Source organism: Linepithema humile, chromosome 1 (assembly GCF_040581485.1).
Source record: "Linepithema humile isolate Giens D197 chromosome 1, Lhum_UNIL_v1.0, whole genome shotgun sequence".
NCBI classification, from domain to species: domain Eukaryota; kingdom Metazoa; phylum Arthropoda; class Insecta; order Hymenoptera; family Formicidae; genus Linepithema; species Linepithema humile.
Window position 1 is genome coordinate 26,207,406 of NC_090128.1, and position 25,767 is coordinate 26,233,172.

Sequence of the window (25,767 nt, forward strand, 5' to 3'; positions counted from 1 at the left end):
TGTACAAAGATATTCTGGCTGAAGCGAATTAATCTCATTTTATTATTTTAGTTAGGATACTTATTCACTGCAAGTACATAAAGCATAGCACAACTGACTGTAGCTTATCTACATAAAAATATCGTGTTAATTAAGGAATAACTTTTTTTAAGTCTGAAACACATAACATAAAAATGCTAAACTAAAAAATTTTTAAATAAATTAAAAAATTTTTATTATGTATACAAATGTATATGTGTTATAATTTTAAAACAATATTTAATATAATAAATGTATACAATATGTGTTATAATTATTTTAATTATGTATACAAATGTATATAATATGTGTTATAATTAATTAATTTGTTAAAATTTCTATAATTATTTAAGAGGATGCTGGAGTGCCTGACGAACTCCGACGCGAAAGCGCCATCATTTCGATGGAACTAAAAATTAGAGTGATATTATCGGCATAAGTCATAATCTAAGTATGAATGTATTGTGTATGCGTATGTGTGGTGCGTGTATATATTCGCATATTATTGTATAGCGCCTCTCTGATATTATCTTGGAACTAATCTTCTGTTATTTTTTCATCTGTTATACCGATATTGGACGCACACGTATGTAAAAATAGTCGGACAAGAATATTTTTTACATTAGACTTTTCAGCCCAATTTTAATGGTTCCATAACATTCTATTCTGCAGTCCGCAATTCGGGCTGCTCTTATTCAGCGTCTTAAAACTGTTAAACTTTTATAAAAAACGAAAATAGATAGCTCTATACAATATGTTATTCTAAGAGCAGAACAGAAATTAATGAATAGAAACAAATTTTGTTATTAATTCTTTTTTTTCCAAATAAAGTCGAGCAGCCCGAATTCCGTTTTTGTGTACACTTTACTCCTGCAAAAGGATTTACAATTCTATGCAACCAATAAAAAGATATTCTTGTTCGAAAAAATATAATGTCCGGCCGGTAACTCCAGCATCCCCTTAACTATGAAAATGCTGTTTACAGCGTCATCTATTAACTATTCTTAGTAATATGTTTATGAAGGTAAAGAAGTTATTGCTATTTCAACAATCGAACATGTAGGAAATGATATGAAAATCTAAATTAGATATAAACATAATATATAAAAATTAAAAATTATGCAATGAAGATAACAAATTTTTAAAGATAACTGGAGAGCTCTGACTAATCGATATCAGTATATGTACGATATCATGACATGCATAAAACGAATATTTGAAAGTTCAAAATATTATGTTTAATAAAATATCTAAATCTAATAAATAATAATAAATAAGTTTCAAATTTTATTTTTATCACAAGTTTCGATTTTAATATTATTTTTAATTATAAATTATATCAAATAAATTATTGCCTATTAATTTATTATTTCGATTATTTCTAAATATTTACTAATTTATTTCGAACTTTATTCTTACGTTATAATGTGTTAGTTCTCTGTATCGACTGTTTCTATATTTCAAAAATTTATCTTACAATTAGCATCAATCGCAATGGTGCTCTTCGATAAATCTCAAATCACTGTCAGTTACGTGCGAGCCATGATAGATCGCGGATCGCGGAGTTATATTCAGGTCGCTTCATAAATATTTCTCGTTATTGCTATTGTTTAAAGGTGAACTCCAATATTAAAAATAGTCGATAGCACATAAAGCATTCATTATAACGTAAACATCACATATAATTAGTGTACAAGATCGGTTAATCACGCCCCGACGGATTACAGAATTGCATTGCAAATAATTCCTTACTACGATTCAACGATGGTTGCTATCTGAAAGTGAGTCTTGCGAAAAATTATCGTGTATGTCTCTTGTAAAATATCAGGTATTTGTATTAAACATAGCCATACACTATGTCAATATCGCGCTTTCAATATTGATGACTGTTTTTATGCTGAGTACGGTTATTCTGTATTTTCTAACATCGCTGTCGTAAGCATATCGTTGAGTAGATATAATGTATTCTATAATAATTGCGCGTAATGTGACGTATAATGATAGCAATATTGTCATTAAAAATTACAGTGTATCTGCGGAGTGAAATGTGCGGAAAAACCAAAGTTCTTGTAATTTCGCAATTTGCCACATGTAAGCGGCGCTAACATCGCCGAGCATCACGTTTCGCGCGAAACTGCGCGCGAACGCGAATCGAGCGCGAATCGAACACGGCCGATGACGGCCGAATGCACGAGTCGGTAGAAACCATCGTAACAAACATGGCGGGTCTTGCGCCGCTGCGTCGAGCGCGAGACTGAAGCCGCGTGAACGCACGTTCTCTCGTATACGTACGTACTACACACATATCCGCGCCGCGCGCGAGTCGTTCGATAAACCGTGACGAGGAACGAATAACGAGATGAGCGCGTGCTACACCGTGTGACAACATGTGCAGTGTTTTGTGACGAAAGGAGTCGCCCACTGTGGCTGATCCGGAATCCGTCTGTGTCTGAATAATATCATCGCGCACGACGCGCGATCAATCGGCAGTCCTCCCAATCCAAAGTGACAGGTATGTACGCAAATTGACGAAATATTCCTTTACTGCTGCGCAACGAGCCTGCTCCTCTCTCATCTCCACTTCTCCACAATTACACCGCTCGCTGTTCTATTAAATCACGCGATATAGAACGATATATTTGCTTTGGCGACTGGCCTCGAACTTGTCACGTCAGATTGAATCGGCGGAGCTGGCTCGTCCAGATGCATTTCCCCACGTCATGTCACACACGCCGGGGCATTGACTCTTAGGGTGCATTGCCCCCGTAAGACGGCCCTTATCTCCTAAGGACATGTGTTATTGTTAATAACACAATCCAACGCAATCAGCCGGCTGTGTAAATTGCTTTGGATAAAGACAGGTTATAAGACATTGAGGTAGGCCTTGTAAGTGATTGTCACCAAGCGGCTTTTTACGAAGCGGCTATTAGATAACGTTAGATAATGCCCGATTTGTTGTTGCTCCGATCGAATCAATCTTCGTACCGATTGTCTACGGAAGCCGCAATCTGTTTGTGACGTGTCTCTTCTGTTCTTTGACAGATTCAAATCGATTCGACTTGCTCATGAATATGTATGTAAGCATTATTACGTGCGGTCACGTTCGAGAATCAGTTCAGAAAATGCCTCGCCCTTTTCAATAACGCAAAGTAAGAAAGGACGAAGATTTATGACAATATGTGAACACGATTTCACCATACCGTCGAGACAGAGAGAGAATAATAAAAGGATTCGGACAATGATTTAGATCTGGATAAGGATGAAAAATTATTTTCGGGAGTGACCTCGAGAACGAACGTAACCTCGAGATCCCCGAAGACTGCCGCCGGCTGAGATCATGGGGAGAGTGTGGTGGTACGTAGTAGCGCGTAGTAGTACGCACACGTGTGCGCAAGCTGGATACATACATTCAGTTAAATAGGTCAGGCGTTCCTTAACTCCGCGTTCGTTGACCTGGGATTCACCCCGCCGATAAAACAGAACATTAATTGCCCCGAACTTGTTTCATTACCTATATACGCGCCAACGATAGAGGTCACCACGCAATCCACGTTCCCGATTTCTTCGGTTTTTCTTTTTCTTTCTTGTTCTTCGTTGCTTTTTATATCGTGCCGGATGTGTTCATCAAGGTGCTCAAATTTATGTCGTCTAACAAACAGTTTTTTTTTTTCTGTTCTTTTCAAAAGTTATATATACATCTTTTCTCGAAAAAAAATAATTGCTAATAATCATCTCGACAGAAAAATAATTGTTAGTTTAGCACGATATAATTTTATTTTGTTTTGATAATATGCGTGATTAAATTCTATTCATTTATTCATTAATCAATTGCTGTTAATTACTATCAATTATTAAAGTTGTAGTATTAATAAGACTTCTTTACATGATTTTACAAAAGATTGATATTTATTGTTCAGATAAAAAAACGCCTAATTAATTTTTATAGATTTTTATCTAATTATACATATGTAATTTATTGATAATTGCTGTTTTATAACGCTTTGCTGAAGTCATTCATTTTCGTTAATCGTTAAAATCACTTCTGCATATGAGGGAATGTAGGTTTTTGAACCCTCCAACATCGTTAAATTTGTCAGAATTATCTAACCGTGGTCAACGTTTCGGCTTTATATTTAAACTTCAGGATGATCGCAAAGCGACGAAACGCGTCGACCTTGGAACCAAAAACTATTTTCGACGTTGCCACATCATTAACGGGTATGCTCTTTATATGGTTCCAAGGTTAGTCCCATTAAACTAACACTAAATATAAAAGTGGGAAGCGATTCTACGAATCATCATAAAGATGAAAAAAATTCGGGCTAATGAAACGTATAAATTTAGTGTGTAAAAGCGCAAACCTGTGTAATCACTGTAACATAGTACTACTATCTAAATTATATTCTGTTTGTGTGAGAATAACAGTTGGGTGTGTACTTTGGAGGTACAGAAATGCCATTGTATTGTTATTTGTTTACAATTTTAATCCTTTTAGGCTCGCGGTTTTAAGGTTTCTTTTTAAACAAATTAACATCTGATACTTATAGTTTTTTTTTTCTTTTACTATTCTTTTACAAATTTATACACGTGGCTATATCTCTCCATTATAACGATAATTGATTAAAAGTAGTCGAGGTAAATGCGTTTCAGTCAAACATTTCATGGAAATAACACTAATATAGAAGTTAAATATATATAACTACAGTTGTTGAAATATAATTATCATATTTGAGCCGTGCTGTCGTGTCACAGACTTGGTGGCACTTCTTTCACAGAATTATTTGCCCTTGATAAAGTTATATTGTGTTATATCTTTTTCTACGGACAGTCTGTGCAATAATTTAAGAGATAACGGACATAGGTGTTACATTCAAAGCAAGCATGTACGATCGGCAAATCGCAATTGTGCGGAGTCATATGAGAAGTCACGTAGCATTAATTTCAGAATAATAACAATAAGCCACAGAGCATCACGTAATTCGGCTGATAACATAATTGCGAAGTCTAATAATGTCTAAAACTTCGTATTGCATCGAAATTCGTATATAAACCGAAACGGCTATATACATATAAATATATAGTTATATGAAAAGCTATATATATAGATAAAAAGCTATATATAACTATATATAGCTTTTTATCTTCAAAATATTCCACGACCGTTGTTCATGGAGGAGGGGGAGGGGGGTATCCTTGGGTATCCAACGATCGTAACGTGTGATATAAATACTGTAATAAAGTCAAACCGGACAAGAAACGCACACCATGAGGAAATTGAGCAATACTAACATAAGCATAACATTTATATACTAAACCAGTTGAATCTGAGATCAGAAGCACAGAGATACGGAACTGGAAGAATCAGAGATCCCTCAATGTTTACGCCTTAATGTAATATATGTACTTCACGGGTTGATTCTGTATAATCGTAATTCATGAGAGATTTAAATGTCTCTCTTGGATTTAAAAACACAAAACATATAAAATATAGATTTTACATGTTTAACACTTTTAACGTTCCAATATTTAATATATGGTAAATTTTAAATAAAATTTTATAATTTGAATACTTTTATTTAACGGTTCTAAATATTCCGATTAAAAATTATTTTGAAATAATATTACGATTGAACTAATTTTAGTTGCAATATACAAAAAAAAAAATGAAATAGTTTTACCAAAAGAAACAATAATAACTTTATTAAATCATTTTTTAGAAAAATTATATTTATTATACTTATCTATCGACATCAAATTATGTTTTTCACATTTTTTAGCGAAATTAAACAGTCTTCTGGGGGATACTATGCCTAGAATTTCGAGAGGATTAAATTCCGCGTTTAGCGATTGCCTGACAAATCGCTGTGTATTTTAAATTCGTATTTTACAATATACATTTCAAAGTAACAGAATTCGATTGTTGATCCGATCAAACTCGTATTTTACTACTGCGCCGATGAGCAAATCTTAACTTCAAATTTGCGTTTTTGTTTCTATTTTTATTCTTTTCAATAATGAGCTTATTATGATCCCAGATATCAGTAAAACGATCCATCGACCAACCGTCGTTCTGTTCACTACCTTCGGAACTCGTTACATCGGTACCCGGATCTAGGAAATCCAACCGGCAAAATGGACTTATCAAAAATCTCGAGTGTATTCACCTAAATTTGAACAGTCGGTTAGCGGACCGACGTACTCAAAGCATTGAAAATGAGCACGGGTCCGATCGATCCCAGACCTTACCTCTATTAATCAAACAACCCTACACATTGGGAAATATCACATATATTCCAGCGCCGTTCCTTACAAAGTTATATGTTTTATTTACATTTGATATTAATTTAAAAAAATTTTAAACATTAATTAGTTTACATCACATTTTTCGTAATTAAATAATTTTATGTAAAAAGTGCAAAAATTAATAGTTTTATAATTATTACATTGCTTTTCATTATAAATGTTCTACTTACGATTTTCAAATTTTATTATTTTTCCTAAAATTGTTTATTTTATTTAAAAAACATAATTTTTTCTATTCCTTATTTATAACATTTATTTTAACTGTATATATATTAAAATTATTGCTTAAATTACATCTTCAAAATTTTTGAAAATATTCTTGTGTTTCGATATATAGTTAGTTAATTTTTTGTATTTTTTGAAGTTTAATTTTGAAGACTTACTTTGTTCCAAGTATTTATAAATATTGTATTTTACGGAAAAAAATGCACAGGACTTCCACTGTGTGTTCTTTGAAAGTTTAAAGGCGGCATACAATGCATCTCTTATATACATACAATGTATAGTACCCTTCGTTCAAGGATACCGGCACGATCGCCGAGTCTCGTTAGGAATCGCGTGGCTTTATCGGCCCGTGCGTGCCCCGATAAGCGTCTAACATTGTAGTTTCAGCGGTAAAGTCCGCAGTCATTACTGCACAGTATAGAAAAATACGTATATATAAACGGCGGACGACTATGTCGAACAGGATTCACGTCAACAATAATGCATTTGACGGCTTGTAAATTTGTGGTGACTAGTGGTTGGCGACCGCGCAAAAGCAGCCACGCCGTGTCATCATCGATCAGCGCTTATAACGGCACTCACGTATAACCACAGGTAGAGATCTAATAACAACCGCATGATAACACTATTCTTCGCCGAAACAAAAGCCCGCTATTCAAATCCACACGCATTCGTGCGAATTTCAGTCCCCGCTTTTTCTCAAACGCTTACGGTAGGTTATATAAGGACCGTTTATTGTCTTTGTTAATAAAGTGTCATGCCACATCCACCACGTCGATATTAATCGGTTTGCTACAGTTCTGGCTTAAGATCATTATTAATTGTCGCGAATCATAAATCATCTTCTATATATATATAAAATTAGCATTCCGCTTCAAAAAATTTTCTTATCCACGATTCGTATTCGCATTTATTCTTTAGCGGTAACATTTTACCATTTTATTTTTATTTTGTTAAACCATTTATAAAGAGTTATTACTACGGAAATTTTTAATGCAGAAATTGATCAAGTGCTTGGTTTATTTCACTTCGTTAAAACTACAATTATTACAATTTAGTAGTTGCTTTATTAAAAATTAATGTCTTATTTACAGATTACTTTTTCTATTTCTCGAGGTTCTTTTTGTTTCAAAACATTTTTGTCGGGCACAAGTAATCATATTAATGGTGTATTTATTGCAACTGAACAGGATTTCTCATGGCAAAAATAAAACACTTGACAGTCTCAATAACGATCGTTGTTGCTATCAACAGAATTCTATTTGATCGCAAGTACTTCTTGTGTTCTCAATAGAATTAATGATATGCAATAAAAAGTTTCATAAAATTTACAATACCATTTGTTACACATATGACCCTACCATGTCCCCGAGATATGTTGTAAAAAACAAACTTAATATCAAGTGCGATATACATGCGGTATTTCACGTTTGAACTATTCACTCCGCCGAAAGGAGCAGGAGGTTATTATCGAACCAGTAAATTTAGTAATATGACCGGCACGGCGTATATCAAAACAGAAACGCCTACGAACATTATTCGTTCATCCTGACCCCGATAGTCGATCGGCTCTATTCGTCTCGTATTTATAGGAAGACTCTCAGTCTGGCCCTTTCGATTCGATCTGATCCGAGCACTCTTCGCTGAGCGCATGAGAGAAGTCGTACTCGGATGACACGCTGCTAGGAATTTCAATAACAATCACTAGCGATCAACTCGAACAAGTCTTGGCGAGTAATCGGACAGCATTCTGTCGATCTCGTCTTGGTATTGTACTTTAAACGATATTGACCTAAGCCGTAGTATCTTATAGATTATAGACCATGACATTTTTATCGAATTACTTTTCTCGACATTTTGTTCACATTTATATGTGATTTGTATACATTATTTTCTATCTTTAAATCGCCACTTTCAAATTCTCATTCTTCCGAATTATGGCATTAACGATAAATAATATACGAGATTGATCCAAATTATAGCATTCTACAGTTCGTGAAATAACTATGAACTTACTTCTTTTGATATTGTTCACATTAATATATGCTTTTTACACATATTTTTTCTCGCTTTAAAGCGCTGCTTTAAAATTTTGATTCTCCTAAATTACAGCGTCGTTATGGACGCAATGCGATTATTGTATTTGACGCGAAAAATAAAGATAATTTTTAAAAAGTTAATTGAATGAAAAATTAAGTCTATTATCTTAAGTCGGGATCGCGGAAGTTTAAATAAACGACTGGATGAGAAACGCTACTAATCAATTAATGAAGACAAATAAGATAACATTTGTCATAGGACAAATCGAGTGGATAATTATACGAAAGTTTTTCTCAAACAACCTCTGCGTTGAACAAAGAAGAAACATAGTAGATTTTTTATCGGTCTGGCTTGATCGACTTGCCAAGTCGATGCATGACATGTTAGATTTGCGACACAAAGAAATAGACGGTGGCGAATCATCGCGAAACGATTGCTAAAAGCGCACTGCAATGCGTCCTTTGACTTTTATTATTAACGCAACCTATACAGTCGCGATGCGTGTGCAACAATGTTGGCCGACAATGAATTATTGTTGCCAATGGTTAATTTCTTGATTTTAACGCAATCGGAAAATCTACCGCGGACTTTGCACATAAATTCCCGCGCAAACTATCGCTAGCTTATCTTGATAGCATCGTAATATATCACGTTCTAAAGACAAGCCACTTTTCGTGGAACCACAAACATCTATCGCGTGTCCGTTTTCATCCGCGCAAATCAATTCTTGTTAGTTTGTCATTTTTCTATTATCTTATTTCTATTTTTTTGTTGCGATCGACTCTACTTATTTCTTACGTCAATTGCAAGCTGTAATTGCAATTCTGCTTTTCATATTACAGATACAAACAATTTTTGTAGTAATGTAAATGCGATAATTGAAGATTTCCATATCTTTACGATTTTATTTTTTGTTTTTATTCCTAAATTTTCTTTGAATTGAAAAAAAAAAACATTGCATGATTTATTTGTTTGAAATTTAAGATGTTAAATTTGAAGTTAATTAAACATTAAATGGGTAAAATGCTGCGATAGACTTCGATAGAATTTGCAACTTTGCGCAGAATTGCGCTAACAGATGAGGAAAACATATTTGAAGCACCCGGTACATCGAATGTATAATTCCATCTTATTAGATTTGCGCGCTTAGAAGCCTCCTGTGACTTTTACAAATGGGAAATTTCGAACAGAGTAGTAATTTTCCTGCGTCAAGTAGCGATAATTAATCGCGAATGTTGAATCACGAGGAACAGAGAGCGGATATTTTAGAATCAGGATTCATGATATTAGCCATTTCTTACGAACGTATCCGTCCGGATTGCACAACGGGATGCTATTAGTCTTCATTAAAAACAGGATTGCGCACATCTCGTGACGTATTTACGGACTAGGCATAAATCTATCATTACATCGCTTGCAACGCATCGCAACGACAACGCGTTATTTTTCGTGATGGATGTGTTTTGCGAATGTGTTCGTAGCATCCTTGTTACATTGTTGCAGCACGCCGTAATCTCTCTCGTGCTATCACGCTACACTACTGTCGCATTGTAACGCATAACGTATATGTATAATTACATATAATTAATGAAATAATGAAGACCTTGTTCATTGAAACTCATTGCCACATTGTAGAAAGTTCCGATTACTTCCCCAAGGCGTATCGAAACTTCATATAAGTACCTCCTCAGTTTACTGATCGGAATCGCGATCGATTAAATCACCATTTGCGGTTGATTATCATCGTTCGCGCTTTAAGGTCGCTCGTTAATTCCGAAGTTCCGCGACTTTATAACGAAACGTCATCCCTACTATAACTACTCGATTTTCTCATTATTATTTAACATCCTCTTTTTCACGGTACTTTCGATAAAGCGAGGATCGTTCATATATTATCAAGCGTCGTGGCGTCACCAGCGACTTCTAAAGCGGTCGTACATAGTTAATTAGCAGAAGAATGTTCGCCGATTAAACTAGGTCACGCGACTGACGTCCATCTCCATGCCTGACCGGGTGATGATGGTTATTCTTAGATTCCAAGAGGTGCGAAAGAGGGCCGCCGCAAATTGCAGGGGTGCATTGTTGACATCATCCCGCATTCTCGCGTTGTTCACGTGAATGAACGTTACTGCATCTCGTCGATTCGCTCGTGAGCGAGAAGTTCAAGGGCACCGGCGCAATCGTTTTTTTTAAAATGCTTTTAACGCTAATCGCTTTCGCCATCAACGATAAGTAATGCCGTCCATCTTAAATTTCTTAGCTTTCTCTTCCTTAAATTACGATATGATATTGCGAATACTGCGGTATTTTTTACGAATTATATGGTATTTATTTATTATCAAATATTGTATTTGTTTCGCTCTATTCTATTGACTCGGCTGTTTCGCATCAGATTCTCGTATCCCACTACTTAAATCTGCAAAACAACCAGTTCGAACAACCAACAACCTGAATTTTTTTCTCTTTCTTCGTAAACGCACCTGCTGCAGGTGCAGATCTCCCCCAATGAAATGTCGCGGAGCAATGGCCAGAGTATCGGTTGAAGTAATCTTTTCAAATAGGAAAATTCCGATCATTTATATTTAAAGATATTTCACATGTTTAATTTAATTATGTTACACACAAATTTGTACGAACAAAATTTCAATTACAAATTCTTTTTACAAATGTAGATGCTTTTCTCAAATGCATTTTCGCATATCAATATCAATTAATATAAAAATTTTCTAACTATCACTGAATAAGTTTTCTCTAATAAATATTGATAATTTTTCAAAGAGCAAAATAAAACGCAAAAAAGAATGTGTGACATAAACTGATTAACTGTGCATCTAAATATTTTATTTATGCAGGAAAGTTGCATATACTGCTACTTTATTCTTGATTTGTTATAAATAATGATATTGATTTCTATTATTAGTATCGATCTTTATCGGTCTATACTCTGAAAACTTTTTATATGACAGTAAAATTATGCAGGTGATCGGAAAAATTTATTGAGAGTTCATGATTATGGTCGATGCGCGAACGTAAATGTCATAGTCCGTGCTGTATGTGTACATTTAGAAACACAACAATGAGATTAAATATGCCAGTATCATTTCATGGAAGTGCTGAAAGTAGCACAGGGCAACAAACAAACAAGATCACATTACGATCGAATTTACTAAAAACAAGGGACAAAGCAAACGCGCGGAATTGGCATTTGACTAATATTGCATGAGCTCACGTTTTATTGATGTATGGAATTCCGTAGAGAGCAACCAACCAAAAATATCTCGACATATGTAGTACATACATGTAACACACATAATATATCAATTCTTGAAGTGGCAATTCCGGAAAGCACAAAAGTGAAGTGGTTTCGAAACGTACGGTCGTCCGAAAGCAAAAGTAATATGCACTCGTAACGCTGCGACGTAAATTGCATAAACAATGTTACTGTCCGCGTAGTATACAATTAACTCGGATTGTGTATTATCTCAGGTAAGTCATATTTCGTTTGCGGTTATTACCGCCGCTGCACTATTACGCAGGGACCTTCTATCTTATCGCCTGAGTAAAATAAGCGTACTTTGCGACAATGTTGTGTCCTCGACGGAAAAGTCGTGCCCGCGGAAGATTTCACGCTTATCGCGTAAAAAGCGGGAATGCAATTGCGCAGCGATATCTGCCGCATGCTATTTCTGTTGAGTGAGAAAGAGAGAGAGGGGGGGGGCGAGGGTGGGAGGGAGGGAAGAAAGAAGGGAGGGAGAGAGAGAGAGAGAGAGGTAAGCAAAAAGATAGAGGGAAAGAAGATACGAAGTACAAAGTTGTCGTCGATATCGACGCGTTCCACTCGCGTATTGCGAAGGTCGGAAGAGCGCGATCATGTTTACGACGCAATCGTTTTTTTTTTTTTTTTTTTTTTTTTTTTTTTTTTTGAATTTTCGATAATTATTTACCGGATGCCATTGGTCGGAGATCCGCGCGCATTAGTACCAAACACTTACCTAATTTAGTATGTCATTCGTAAACTATTTAATTAAATCAGTCTGATTTCAGCGTGGTTATTTTTAACACGATAACGTAATCTTATATCCCAACAATAATAACATAATCTTGTTATTACATATCTCTCGTAATTTTCTCATTATTAAATTATAAATTACATGTTTCTAGTTTCCAAAATTTAATATTAAAAAACAAATTACTAGATTTATTCAGAAATTATCTTGCTGTATTTTTGCCTTTAATACTTTGCCAAAAATCAACTTTAGAGTCAATGCAACAATCTCTTTTGCCAAATTTGTAAAAATTTTTAAATAAAAATAAATAAAAATTTTAAAATAAAATTAAAATTTCGCAAATTGCTTTTTTTATATATATATTACGATCAGTTACATTGTAATAATATGGCAATTTTTTAATAAAAGTTTATTTTTTATTTTATTATATATAATAATAATGAAATAAGTATTGAATCACGTATATACGTAAATTGTATTTCGCGCCTCTTCCTCAAGATCAATCTGTAGTACCCCCTACTTTACACCGATGTCGCCACAATTTTTAAAGTCTAGAGCTTTTTATGCCTTCATCATCTTGGTGTGTCAGCGCATCTTTCATTCTTCTTCTTTGTGCCGAATACGTCACATGCCGAAATATTATCAGCAAAAAATGTCTTATAAAAGGAAAAGACATTCATCAAGAAATGAAAATAAAGAAGACGACTTGAGAAGAGAAGTCGAACGATTGAGGAAAAAAGTTAAACGCCAAGAAAAAGAAAATCAAAGACATTATCGTGGTAAGTTCGTTTACAGGTTACAAACAAAGAAAGAAAATTGCCGCGATCTTTGTGTGTCACTAAAAGTTAGGTCGGTCTAACCGACACTAGCTATATGAAATGCATATATAATCCTAGCAAGCCAGTTCAACGGGCGTTAATCTTATATCTCGGTTTAACTGAGATGTATAAATAAGGAAAATATGCAGTCAGGTTGGTCCAACCAACACTGACAATGCAAAAGACACACATAACCCCGTCAGATCGGTCCAACTGACTCTGACACCTTGGTTCAACCGGGGTTGGGTAAGCGTACAGTCGTGTCGGTTCAACTGGCATTGACGGTGCAATGGGCATACACATAACCCCATTAGATTGGTCCAACTAACTTTAAAAAAAAAAAAAAAAAAAAAATCTCACACCTTGGTTCAACCAGGGTTGGGTACGCGTGCAGTCGTGTCGGTCCAACTGACATTGACGGTGCAATGAACATACAACGGTATCAAGTCGGTCTAACTGACGTTGATATAAGACATTTAAGTTAAAAAATAATAATAAAATATTTAACAAAAATAACCTAGGTTCCTTGATATACACAGGTAAGAGCAGAAGTGATTCAGAAGGACTTCACAAATATTGGAATCAAGATGATGACCAATATAACAGACGTCACTATGACAAGCGTCACACAAGCGATCGTTATGACTATAACAATTATTCCGATTACAGCCCTGAACGTAGTCCAAGTCGTGATCGATATTCTAAACGCAATTGTGATCGATCTCGCAGTCATAACCAGAGTTGTGTACAAAATAATTCTAGTTCCGCTGATAGAAGCTCTAATGCTTCAGATGTCAGCAAACCATCTCATAGATCTCAAGGATCAGATGATGGAGAAAAATCCATTGGACTTTCGCTATCCACTGCAACTCCAACATCAACTTCACAGTCATCAGCCGCAGTTCCAATCCCACCAACAGCATCAGCAGTAGAAGAAAAGGAATTAAATCCTGATATTCTTCAGGTCATAGGACTTAGGGTTCATCCAGACAGAAAATTTGCACCTGCAGTTCATACGCAGGTTGCAACAGGGGTTGGCGAAATTATAAATAAGGGCCTTCCTGCTGAAAAAAGAAACAATTTACTTGAAAAATTCTTGTCTCAGAATTGCCTCATGTTAGATCCTCCTAAATTGAATCCAGAGTTGAAAGCGACTCTCCAAGAGTCGATAATTAAAAGAGACAGCCGAATCATGGAAAAACAGAATAGAATAACAGCTAGTCTCGCTGGCATTCTAGAGGTCATTACTAAGATTACGAACCTAAAAAAGGATGAGAACTTACCAACCAGGGAGGTAATGGAATCATTATGGGGTATTCTTCATCTTTTGGCAGACCTTCAACGCGAAGAGTCTAACATTCGTCGTAGTCTCGTATTAATGAATATTAACACATCGTTAAAAGAGGCTCTCACTGCGACAGTAGTTGACGAATGGTTGTTTGGAGAAAAATTAGACGATAAGGTTAAAGCAGCCAAGACTCTCGAAACATCAAGTAAAATTTTAAAACCTTGCACTCAACAGACTCAAAAGAATAAAAAGCAATCAAAAAACTTCAGAGGCCCGCTTCGCCGTCAATCAGCGTACGGACCAACATGAACCTGGGCGTCGAGCGGGCGCAGACCATATCAGAAATCAGATCCGAAGAAGTCTTACTCAGGCCGTCAATCAACACAGGGAAGGAACACGTCATCGAGGAAACGGAATTAACCACTGTAAGACAGATAGCTGGTAGGCTCAAGCAGTTTCGCGCAAACTGGTCAGAGATTACTTCTGACAAACTTATTCTGAGCTGGATCAGTGGGTACAAAATTCCTTTTGTATCAAAAGTCATACAAGATATTCCACCCGTGGAATCTCTCTGGTCATCACAAGAGTCTGTTGCAATACGCGAACAATTATCTAAATTAATTCAAAAAGGTGCTATTGTTCAAGTTACTTCTACTAAAAAACAGTTTGTTTCAAACATTTTTCTGGTTACTAAACCTGATGGTTCTTATCGATTGATTTTGAATTTAAAAAAGCTAAATGAGTTTCTTCATACAGAACATTTTAAGTTAGAAGACGAAAAGATTATCAAAAGATTATTAACTCCTAATTGTCTCATGGCTTCAGTCGATCTCCAGGATGCCTATTATTTAATTCCAATTAGAGAACCGGATCGAAAATTTTTAAGGTTCAGATTTCAAGGAAAATTTTATGAATTTACTTGTTTACCTTTTGGCTTGAGTACTGCTCCATACACATTTACAAAGATAATGAAACCGGTTGTCTCTCACTTACGAAACTTAGGATATATATCGGTTATATTATTATTATACCTCGACGATATATTGATTATAGAAAAATCTTCATCTAAATGCCAAGAAAATATCAGGGTAACATGTGCATTGTTAAAAAAATTAGGATTTTTGATTAACGAGGAAAAAAGTCAAAAAATTCCATCAACTAGATGTAAATTTCTTGGTAACATTTATGATTCAAAAAAAATGATTATAGAACTTCCAAAAAATAAACAAGAAAAAGTGAAATTAAAAATTAAAAAATTTAAAGCTCTTAAACAATGTAAAATAAGAGAATTTGCATCGTTTATTGGAACATTAAGCTCATGTTGTTTGACCTTAAAATACGCTAGAGTTTATCTAAGAAAGTTCGAACGAGAAAGGTTCTTAGCCCTTGAATATAATAATGATAATTTTGAAGCAATCATGAAATTATCGCCTGAATTGAAAGAGGATCTAGATTGGTGGTTCAGAAATATTAATAAAGCTCAGAATCACATAAAAAATTTTGATCCATCTGTTGAAATTTTTTCGGATGCTTCTTCAACAGGTTGGGGAGCGTATTGTAATCAGGGTCGTGCTTATGGTCATTGGAATAAGATGGAGAAGGAATATCACATTAATTATTTAGAGTTACTAGCAGCCTGGTTTGGACTCAAATGCCTTGCTAAAAACCTGAAGGATTGTGACATTTTGTTACGAATAGATAATACCACTGCCATAGCTTATATTAACAAGAAAGGAGGCGTTCGTTTTCCTAAATTAGCAAAAATTGCTAAAGACATATGGCAGTGGTGCGAAGAAAGAAATCTCTGGATATTCGCTAGCTATATATCATCAAAAGAAAACTTTGAAGCAGATTTCGAATCACGACGACTAGAGCCTGAGACAGAATATTCATTATCAGAGTCAGCCTTTAAGGAAATAGTTTCACATTTTGGAAAGCCAGAAATAGATTTGTTTGCCACCAGAACAAACACAAAATGTAAAAAATACTGGTCATGGAAAAAAGATCCTGGTGCAATAGGAGTTGACGCCTTTACTGGTTGTTGGAAAAAATATTTTTTTTATGCTTTCCCTCCGTTTTCAATTATTCTGCGTACTCTTGAAAAAATTCGATACGAACGGAGCAGAGGAATTTTGGTTGTTCCCTCCTGGCCAGCTCAGGTTTGGTTTCCTGTATACATGTCAATGCTTGAGTCTCCTCCCATTTATTTTAATCCTAATATTAATCTGCTGCAATCTTTGGACAGGGAACCTCATCCTTTGTGGAAAAGAATTACCCTGGCTGCAGGAGTTATATCAGGTCAGCATTTAAACTGAAAATGATCCCTTCAGAATCAATAGATATCATGATATCTTCACTCACCGTCTCATCTATAAAACAATACAACGGTGGTTTGAAAAAATGGTGGAAATTCTGCACTGTCAGACAGTTAGATCCTTATGAAATTACAGTTCCCTTGGTTTTAAAGTTTTTAACTGCGGAATATAAAAATGGTGCCTCATATGGCACTCTCAATTGTTTTCGATCAGCCATTGCATTAATATATGGTCCTAGCCTTGGAAATAATGATAATATTAAAAGATTTTTTAGAGGTATTTCTAAGTTGAGACCACCAAAAGCAAAATACGATTGCACTTGGGATCCAAAAATAGTTTTAACACACCTTGGAAAATTGGGCTTAAATAATATAATTTCGTTGGATATTTTATCAAAAAAGTTAGCTACCTTGTTAGCTCTTGTCACGGGTCACCGTATTCAGACTCTTGCGGCAATAGATATTCGCAACATTAAAATTTGTAATAACAGTTATGAGATAAAGATTTCTGATCAGCTAAAAACTTCAGGTCTAAGAAAAGTACAACCTAATTTAGTAATCCCCTTTTTTAATCAAGATACGACAATTTGTCCAGCTTCCACCCTGAGGGTTTACTTGCAAAGAACTAAAAATCTTACCTCTGTGAAGTTGGCACCCCATTTTTCAAAAAATCAATTTTTTTTTAGAGTTCTGAATGCACCCCAAAGAGTTCTAGAGTTCTCCATAAAATTTATAAATAGTTCCGGCAAATTAGACAAAAAAATCCATTATTGAAAGTATGGGGTGCTAACTTCACAAAACGTTATCACAAAATTGACGATAACAGCTTAATCGTCGGAAATAATTAAAAATATCATTAGAATTATTTGTAGAACTCTTGAGGTGCTACCCAGAACTCCAACGAAAAAATTAAAATTCCAAAAAAATTTTATTCTTATTGGAACTTAGAATATTTTCTTAATCGGTGATACGAAAAATAGCGAGAACTTTTTATATATTGGTCTGAGCGCTTCGAACCTTAATAATTATCGTTAGAACTCTTGAGGTGCTACCCGGAACTCCAATAAAATAATCAAAATTCCAAAAAAATTTCTCGCTCTTCCTGACCTAGAAAATTTTCAATCGGTGATACAAAAAATTGCGAGAACTTTTTATATATTGGTCTGAGCGCTTTGAACCATAATAATTATCGTTAGAACTCTTGAGGTGCTACCCGGAACTCCAATAAAATAATCAAAATTCCAAAAAAATTTCTCGCTCTTCCTGACTTAAAAAATTTTCAATCGGTGATACAAAAAATTGCGAGAACTTTTTATATATTGGTCTGAGCGCTTTGAACCTTAATAATTATCGTTAAAACTCTTGAGGTGCTACCCGGAACTCCAATAAAATAATCAAAATTCCAAAAAAATTTCTCACTTTTCGAGACTTAAAAAATTTTCGATCGGTGATACAAAAAATTGCGAGAACTTTTTATATATTGGTCTGAGCGCTTCGAACCTTAATAATTATCGTTAGAACTCTTGAGGTGCTACTCAGAACTTCAATAAAATAATCAAAATTCCAAAAAAATTTCTTATTCTTCCTGACCTAGAAAATTTTCAATCGGTGATACAAAAAATTGCGAGAACTTTTTATATATTGGTCTGAGCGTTTTGAACCTTAATAATTATCGTTAGAACTCTTGAGGTACTACCCGGAACTCCAATAAAATAATCAAAATTCCAAAAAAGTTCTCGCTATTTTTTGTATCACCGATCGAAAATTTTTGAAGTCCCGAAGAATGAAAAATTTTTTTGGAATTTTGATTATTTTATTGGAGTTCCGGGTAGCACCTCAAGAGTTCTAACGATAATTATTAAGGTTCAAAGCGCTCAGACCAATATATAAAAAGTTCTCGCTATTTTTTGAATCACCGATTGAAAATTTTCTAGGTCAGGAAGAGCGAGAAATTTTTTTGGAATTTTGATTATTTTATTGGAGTTCCGGGTAGCACCTCAAGAGTTCTAACGATAATTATTAAGGTTCAAAGCGCTCAGACCAATATATAAAAAGTTCTCGCAATTTTTTGTATCACCGATTGAAAATTTTCTAGGTCAGGAAGAGCGAGAAATTTTTTTGGAATTTTGATTATTTTATTGGAGTTCCGGGTAGCACCTCAAGAGTTCTAACGATAATTATTAAGGTTCGAAGCGCTCAGACCAATATATAAAAAGTTCTCGCAATTTTTTGTATCACCGATCGAAAATTTTTTAAGTCTCGAAGAGTGAGAAATTTTTTTGGAATTTTGATTATTTTATTGGAGTTCCGGGTAGCACCTCAAGAGTTCTAACGATAATTATTAAGATTCAAAGCGCTCAGACCAATATATAAAAAGTTCTCGCAATTTTTTGTATCACCGATTGAAAATTTTCTAGGTCAGGAAGAGCGAGAAATTTTTTGGGAATTTTGATTATTTTATTGGAGTTCCGGGTAGCACCTCAAGAGTTCTAACGATAATTATTAAGGTTCGAAGCGCTCAGACCAATATATAAAAAGTTCTCGCAATTTTTTGTATCACCGATCGAAAATTTTTTAAGTCTCGAAGAGTGAGAAATTTTTTTGGAATTTTGATTATTTTATTGGAGTTCCGGGTAGCACCTCAAGAGTTCTAACGATAATTATTATGGTTCAAAGCGCTCAGACCAATATATAAAAAGTTCTCGCAATTTTTTGTATCACCGATTGAAAATTTTCTAGGTCAGGAAGAGCGAGAAATTTTTTTGGAATTTTGATTATTTTATTGGAGTTCCGGGTAGCACCTCAAGAGTTCTAACGATAATTATTAAGGTTCGAAGCGCTCAGACCAATATATGAAAAGTTCTCGCTATTTTTCGTATCACCGATTAAGAAAATATTCTAAGTTCCAATAAGAATAAAATTTTTTTGGAATTTTAATTTTTTCGTTGGAGTTCTGGGTAGCACCTCAAGAGTTCTACAAATAATTCTAATGATATTTTTAATTATTTCCGACGATTAAGCTGTTATCGTCAATTTTGTGATAACGTTTTGTGAAGTTAGCACCCCATACTTTCAATAATGGATTTTTTTGTCTAATTTGCCGGAACTATTTATAAATTTTATGGAGAACTCTAGAACTCTTTGGGGTGCATTCAGAACTCTAAAAAAAAATTGATTTTTTGAAAAATGGGGTGCCAACTTCACAGAGGTAAAAATCTTCGTAACTGTGAACAGAAACTATTTATTTCTTCAAAAAAACCCCACAATAGTGTGGGGACTCAGACTTTGAGTCGATGGATAAAATCGATACTAACCGATAGTGGTATAGATACCTCTGTGTTCAGTGCTTACAGCACAAGGCATGCATCAACATCTGCTGCTGAACGAAAAGGTATAACTATCGATTCTATCCTCAAGACTGCTGGATGGACAGAAAACTCTCAGACTTTTGCAAGGTTTTATAATCGGCCTATTATTAACAATAAAGATACATATGCATTGGCAATCTTAAAATAAAATTTAAAAAAAAAAAAAAAAAAAAAAAAAAAAAAAAAACAAGACCAAGTGTAAGACATTATGTCTCTACGTTTTGATACTTATGTACAATATAGTTTATAAAGTCAAAAAAAAAAAACCAAGTGTAAGACATTATGTCTCCACGTTTTGATACTTATGTACAATATAGTTATAAAGTCAAAAAAAAAAAAAAAAAAAAAAAATGTTTTAATTATGTTTGTCTTTTCATTGCTGATAATTATTACGTGTTATATTTGCCGTAAAAAGGCTTTAAACAACTACAGATTGATCTTGAGGAAGAGGCGCGAAATACAATTATGAGATTAAACGAACTTACCTGTAAGTGAAGTTCTATCTTAATTGTATGTAGCGCCTCTTCCGAAGAGATCAATCCCTCCCAGTGTGTAAACACTCCCTAATTCTCGACTACCTAATTCGAGATTTTCCCAAAAAAGATTTTACGGCAGGAGCACTTTGAATACAAATGAAAGATGCGCTGACACACCAAGATGATGAAGGCATAAAAAGCTCTAGACTTTAAAAATTGTGGCGACATCGGTGTAAAGTAGGGGGTACTACAGATTGATCTCTTCGGAAGAGGCGCTACATACAATTAAGATAGAACTTCACTTACAGGTAAGTTCGTTTAATCTCATAATTTTAAAATACAAAAATTGTTTACATTTGTTGCTAAATCGAAATTATTACTCAATTTAACAAAAAATCGATTATTATCTTAACTGATACCTATACTTCAAATACGGATGCGCTTGTTAAAATGTTAAAGTTATTGATTTTAAAACTGTTGTTTGATATTTAAAGGCGTTGGTATTTTTTTCTAAGTAAAACATCAATACATTTTTATATCGACACGATGTAACTATACTTTATTCCATATCGTAACTTTAGCACGTGAACTTTCGCTTACCTTTTAGCGCTCCGTTTAATTCACTAGCATATGCCCAACGGCACGCAGAAAGGATTTGCAAGTATTTAATCGGTGGAATCGATCGTATACGTAACGCACGGTTCCCCACATATGTGTATTTTATTAAAACGTTATCATACTCAACGCATCAATGCATGTCGAGCGAATAAACACACGGGACCATAAAGTAAACAGTTCGGTGCATTTCGAAACTGTAAAAACGTAGAGAAGACAAAATCGCGATACACTGTAGACATTGCGAAATAGTAGATCTGAGAATTATTTAAAAACAATTTTTTTCTAGGTATGTAAATATTTAGATATTTTATTTCAATTTGTTAATTTGACATTCAAATCTTTATGTTAAAAACTTTAATTTTATCAACAGAATTATGTTGTATTTATTTCACTTTTTTGTCTGAGAAAACTATTTATTAAATATGTTATGTGAATTGAAAGATATAAATATTGTATATTTTAATGCTTATGTTGCTTGAGATACAAGAGAAAGTCAACAAATTTCTTTAAAGAGTTTGATTCCTTAACTGTCCTTTTATTTTTTTATTTTTCCTAATATTAAATAAATATTAAATATATTTTATTTGACATAACTTTAAATAAATTTTAAAAATTGTAAAAGTATTTAGAGAAAGGAATATTTTATTAAATTTTGACAAAGAAAACTGTCCTGCAAAGAACACAGCGCGAAAACGACTATATTTTTTTCACATTTAGATAAAATTCACTAGAAACACATTCTTCGTTTTTGATAAGTACAAATGGTAACGACGCATGAAACGTCGGCAATCAACTGGTACTAACTTGCTATCACATTCGTATTTTCGCTTGACAATGATTCGCCAAGAAGTAGTCGCTTATTCGCAGAAACTGGCATCGTCCGCCACAACAGAATTAACTTATTGCATAATGTGCCACGTACATTAATAAGTCACCAATATTCATATCATGCACTCGCGTCCAATAAGCTCTTGTGACCCGGCGTGATATGAAGATGCATAGATCCTGTATCTACTGTGGTCAGTTGCATTAGGTCATCGCATGCCTTGGATTATGTTATATGGTTTGTTATATCGCAATGCTAATATTGTACGGGATCAGTCGATAGTATTGATGATTTATATTACGCCCCGCGAAAGTCAGTAGCATTTTTAACGTGTTAAAATTAATATTATTATATTTTATATATCAAGTTATATTTTTGTCAATCTAAATAATCGAGTCGTTCACTGAAAATCAATAGCTGGCTATTTCTTTACAAGTATCAAATTTAATTTACGAAAGTTTATTGTTTTTGATTTCTAAAATAATTAAATCTTAATTATACTTAAACTAAAAAAAAATGTTATTATATCTTGTCAGTTGAATTGTTGCAAAATAAAAATCTTATTTAATTACATATGTATGAGAGGACATAAGCAACAATTGCTCAGTTGCGAAATATATCTAGAAATGTAAGCAATTCACGTGTGTGGCCTTTATAATCATGTCACGAGATCACTTATGTACGTTCGATAGACTCTTGTTATCCGTGGGTGGGCCGTTGAACTCAATACTTCTGCGAACTGGAGCGCATCTACAAAGAATACGTGTATCTCAAAGCACAGCCGTATAAAATGTGCGCTTTAGCTATTCACATACGAGATTTTCACACGTTTGCTTTATAAAATATTTATCTATGTATATTTTTAAGAGCATAACACTTCTACGTAATGCGTTACGTCGATGGAGCATCAGTAGCAATAATGCAATATCAGAACCGAGAAGTTGTTGCATTGTTAATGCTTATGCATGTACGCCAGTAGACTGCATTTAAAGGCTCATATCATGGATATCATGACGCGTGATCACGATGGTGTGACCATGTTAATCACGGTGACAGGACGTTGTCGCGACGTTCGATCTTTACATCAACATGTGACGTGAAAGCGCGTGATCATAAATATGACGTAACGTGAAATAGACTTCAATACCAAGCTGCAGTGCAGAATTTATCATTCAGTGCGTATGTACGTAGATAAAATGTAGGACCATTGAGAGAAAGAGATTTGAGGATATTTTTGTGTATAATATATGTAATATACATTCGTATCACATATACGATCACATAAACGACCAAAAAAGTTCGTTATCCGAGTTATAAAACGATATTTGTTTTTATAGTCTGCGATTTATATAGGAGACGTTCTTTCATCGTGCATGAAAAATGTCTAATAATACGAACGAGAAGATTATCTTAGGTACATGCATATCGCAGAGCATAGTATTCCAAGCCCCACTTAAGCCACGTGTGCTTTACGTTCCGTCTTTCAGGGGCAAAGGACTCTGACTCCTGTTTTGCCCAGATCTGTCTCCCTCGTTGAACAGATACTTAAGCGTATATATATGATGTCTCGAAGATATCTATAAAATCTTCTTTAACTTATGTGATTGCTCTTCCGAGAAAAAAGCACGTGCCAAAGATTAAGAGTTGTTTGTACGAGACACCATGCCATTTCCATGCCATTCGCGCGAACATATCTGCGATGTGTAGCAGATAATAAGAATCGGAAAGAGTTAAAAATGATAACGTAGTTAGATTTCTCATAAAAATGGAGTTAAACAAATTATTGACGATTTAAATTATTCGATATTGAATTGCTTTGCTTAACGTATATCACTGTTGTTTGAAGAAATTAGTATTAAAAAGTATTGAAAAATTTAAGCTAACTGATAGCGCAAGTAGTCTTCTTGCAAAGAATTCATAAATTTTACAATATTTATGATAATATTACTGGCGCTTTTCGAATTAAAATACCATGCCGTCAGTACGTCGAGTTTAAAGTGTTAGAGTTTAGATGACAAATGCCATCCGGATAAAAACGAAGGCAGAGGGAAATAAGCGGGCGTGGTAGCAATTTTGTCCGTTAGCATCGTTAACTGCCATCGAATCGAGAGAGAAGAGAACGACGGGTGGTCGCGCGTGTGTTTCGTCGTCGCTGACGACCGACGAATGTGTCGAACGTCTTTCCGACGTGAAAAAAACAACGCGCCACGACCGAAAACGTAAAATTATCCTCGTGCACCTGCATCCCACGCGTCTCTCTTCGCAGAACTCTGTGCGTAACGTCGCTCGTGGTCCAAGAATCCTCGAAAATCAGGGATGAACAAAAGAAGTCTGACGTCTAGACGACTGAATATTATTAACTGGTGATAATGACAGCAATTTTAGTTATTGTCTTCCTGTTTCTTTTCTTCCTGAAACTCGTTCAATACCTGCATTTTCGTTGATTTCGAGTTTTGACGACTCAATCAGCACTTTTTTAATATTTCTATTCTTTTTTATAGTATCGTACAATTATAATAATTATTACTAAAAGAGCTATAAAGTCTCTTCTTTGTGTATTATTAAATTAAGACGTTAATTTGTATGATTACGCTTCCAAGAAAAAGCAAGAATTAAGAGTTGTTTGTACGAGAGTTGTTTATACTTTGTAAAGCAAGCGGACTGATGAATAGTCAGTGAAATTAGTGACAAGTAAATAATCGCTGATTTTCTTTGATTGGATTTGAAATCGTACAATATATTATAATCACACTTATGAATTTCAAAGATGCTATCATAAAATTTTAACTATTAAATTAATTTTAATAAAAGAGAACACACGGGTATGAAAATATATGTGATGAGAAATAAAATTTTTGATACACGTAATGCGCGATTTCACAAATATTTAGAACACATTGCATACAAAAAGTATATAACTATAATATTTTTACGACTACTATTCGAGACTAGCATATAAAAACGTTAAATATATGATCGGGTGATGTAAGCATGTTGTCGATACATTATCCGAATTCTAAATGCCTAGAACCGAGTGCATTGTACGTTTGAATCTTATCAGCGCTGTCGTATACTGCGAATGCAGCGGAATTCAGTGATAGTGATGTAAAGTGATGTCAACGACCTGATGTATCAACGCAAATATCTACCTGACGCCAGAGTTTCTAGATACATTCGCTTACCCGTCATCCACTTCTAGAGTATTTTAAAGAATTCCAAATAAAGATTCTTGAGAATCGATTGAGCTCAAAAATTTCCATTTAAGCTTATGTATATAATCATGTAATGTTACATTGTCTTCATGTTACACCAAGATTTACAAGTTTATTCAATTCCCGAGCATTTTTTCAAATTTTCAAGTTCTTCAAGTTATATTAGCTATTCGTCATAAGTAGAATTGTTGAATATTATTTGAACAACTTTTTATATTAATATTGAAAACATTAATAAGCTGAAAAAAATTGAT

General features: G+C 34.3%; 2 protein-coding genes across 2 annotated transcripts in view; both read left to right on the forward strand.

Moving 5' to 3' along the window:
* Positions 1-1,566: 1,566 nt before the first annotated feature.
* Positions 1,567-25,767, forward strand: part of LOC105678065 (uncharacterized) — a 105,162-nt gene continuing 80,961 nt past the window's right edge. Inside the window, exon 1 of the mRNA XM_012377075.2 lies at positions 1,567-2,530. The gene's annotated coding sequence lies outside the window, so the exon portion shown is untranslated. The remainder of the gene's footprint in view (positions 2,531-25,767) is intronic.
* On the forward strand, positions 13,123-15,155 carry LOC136997284 (uncharacterized). The gene is made up of 3 exons (XM_067347859.1): positions 13,123-13,173; positions 13,565-13,657; positions 13,884-15,155. Exons 1-3 carry the CDS (start codon positions 13,123-13,125, stop codon positions 15,006-15,008), a joined length of 1,269 nt encoding a protein of 422 aa, XP_067203960.1. The 3' UTR covers positions 15,009-15,155.

Coding starts and splice junctions, on each gene's coding strand:
- LOC136997284 (XM_067347859.1), top strand. CDS start 13,123: ATGTCGCCACAATTTTTAAAGTCTAGAGCTTTTTATGCCTTCATCATC. Junction 13,174..13,564: donor TTTATGCCTTCATCATCTTG/GTGTGTCAGCGC, acceptor ATATGCAGTCAG/GTTGGTCCAACCAACACTGA. Junction 13,658..13,883: donor CTTGGTTCAACCGGGGTTGG/GTAAGCGTACAG, acceptor CGTTGATATAAG/ACATTTAAGTTAAAAAATAA.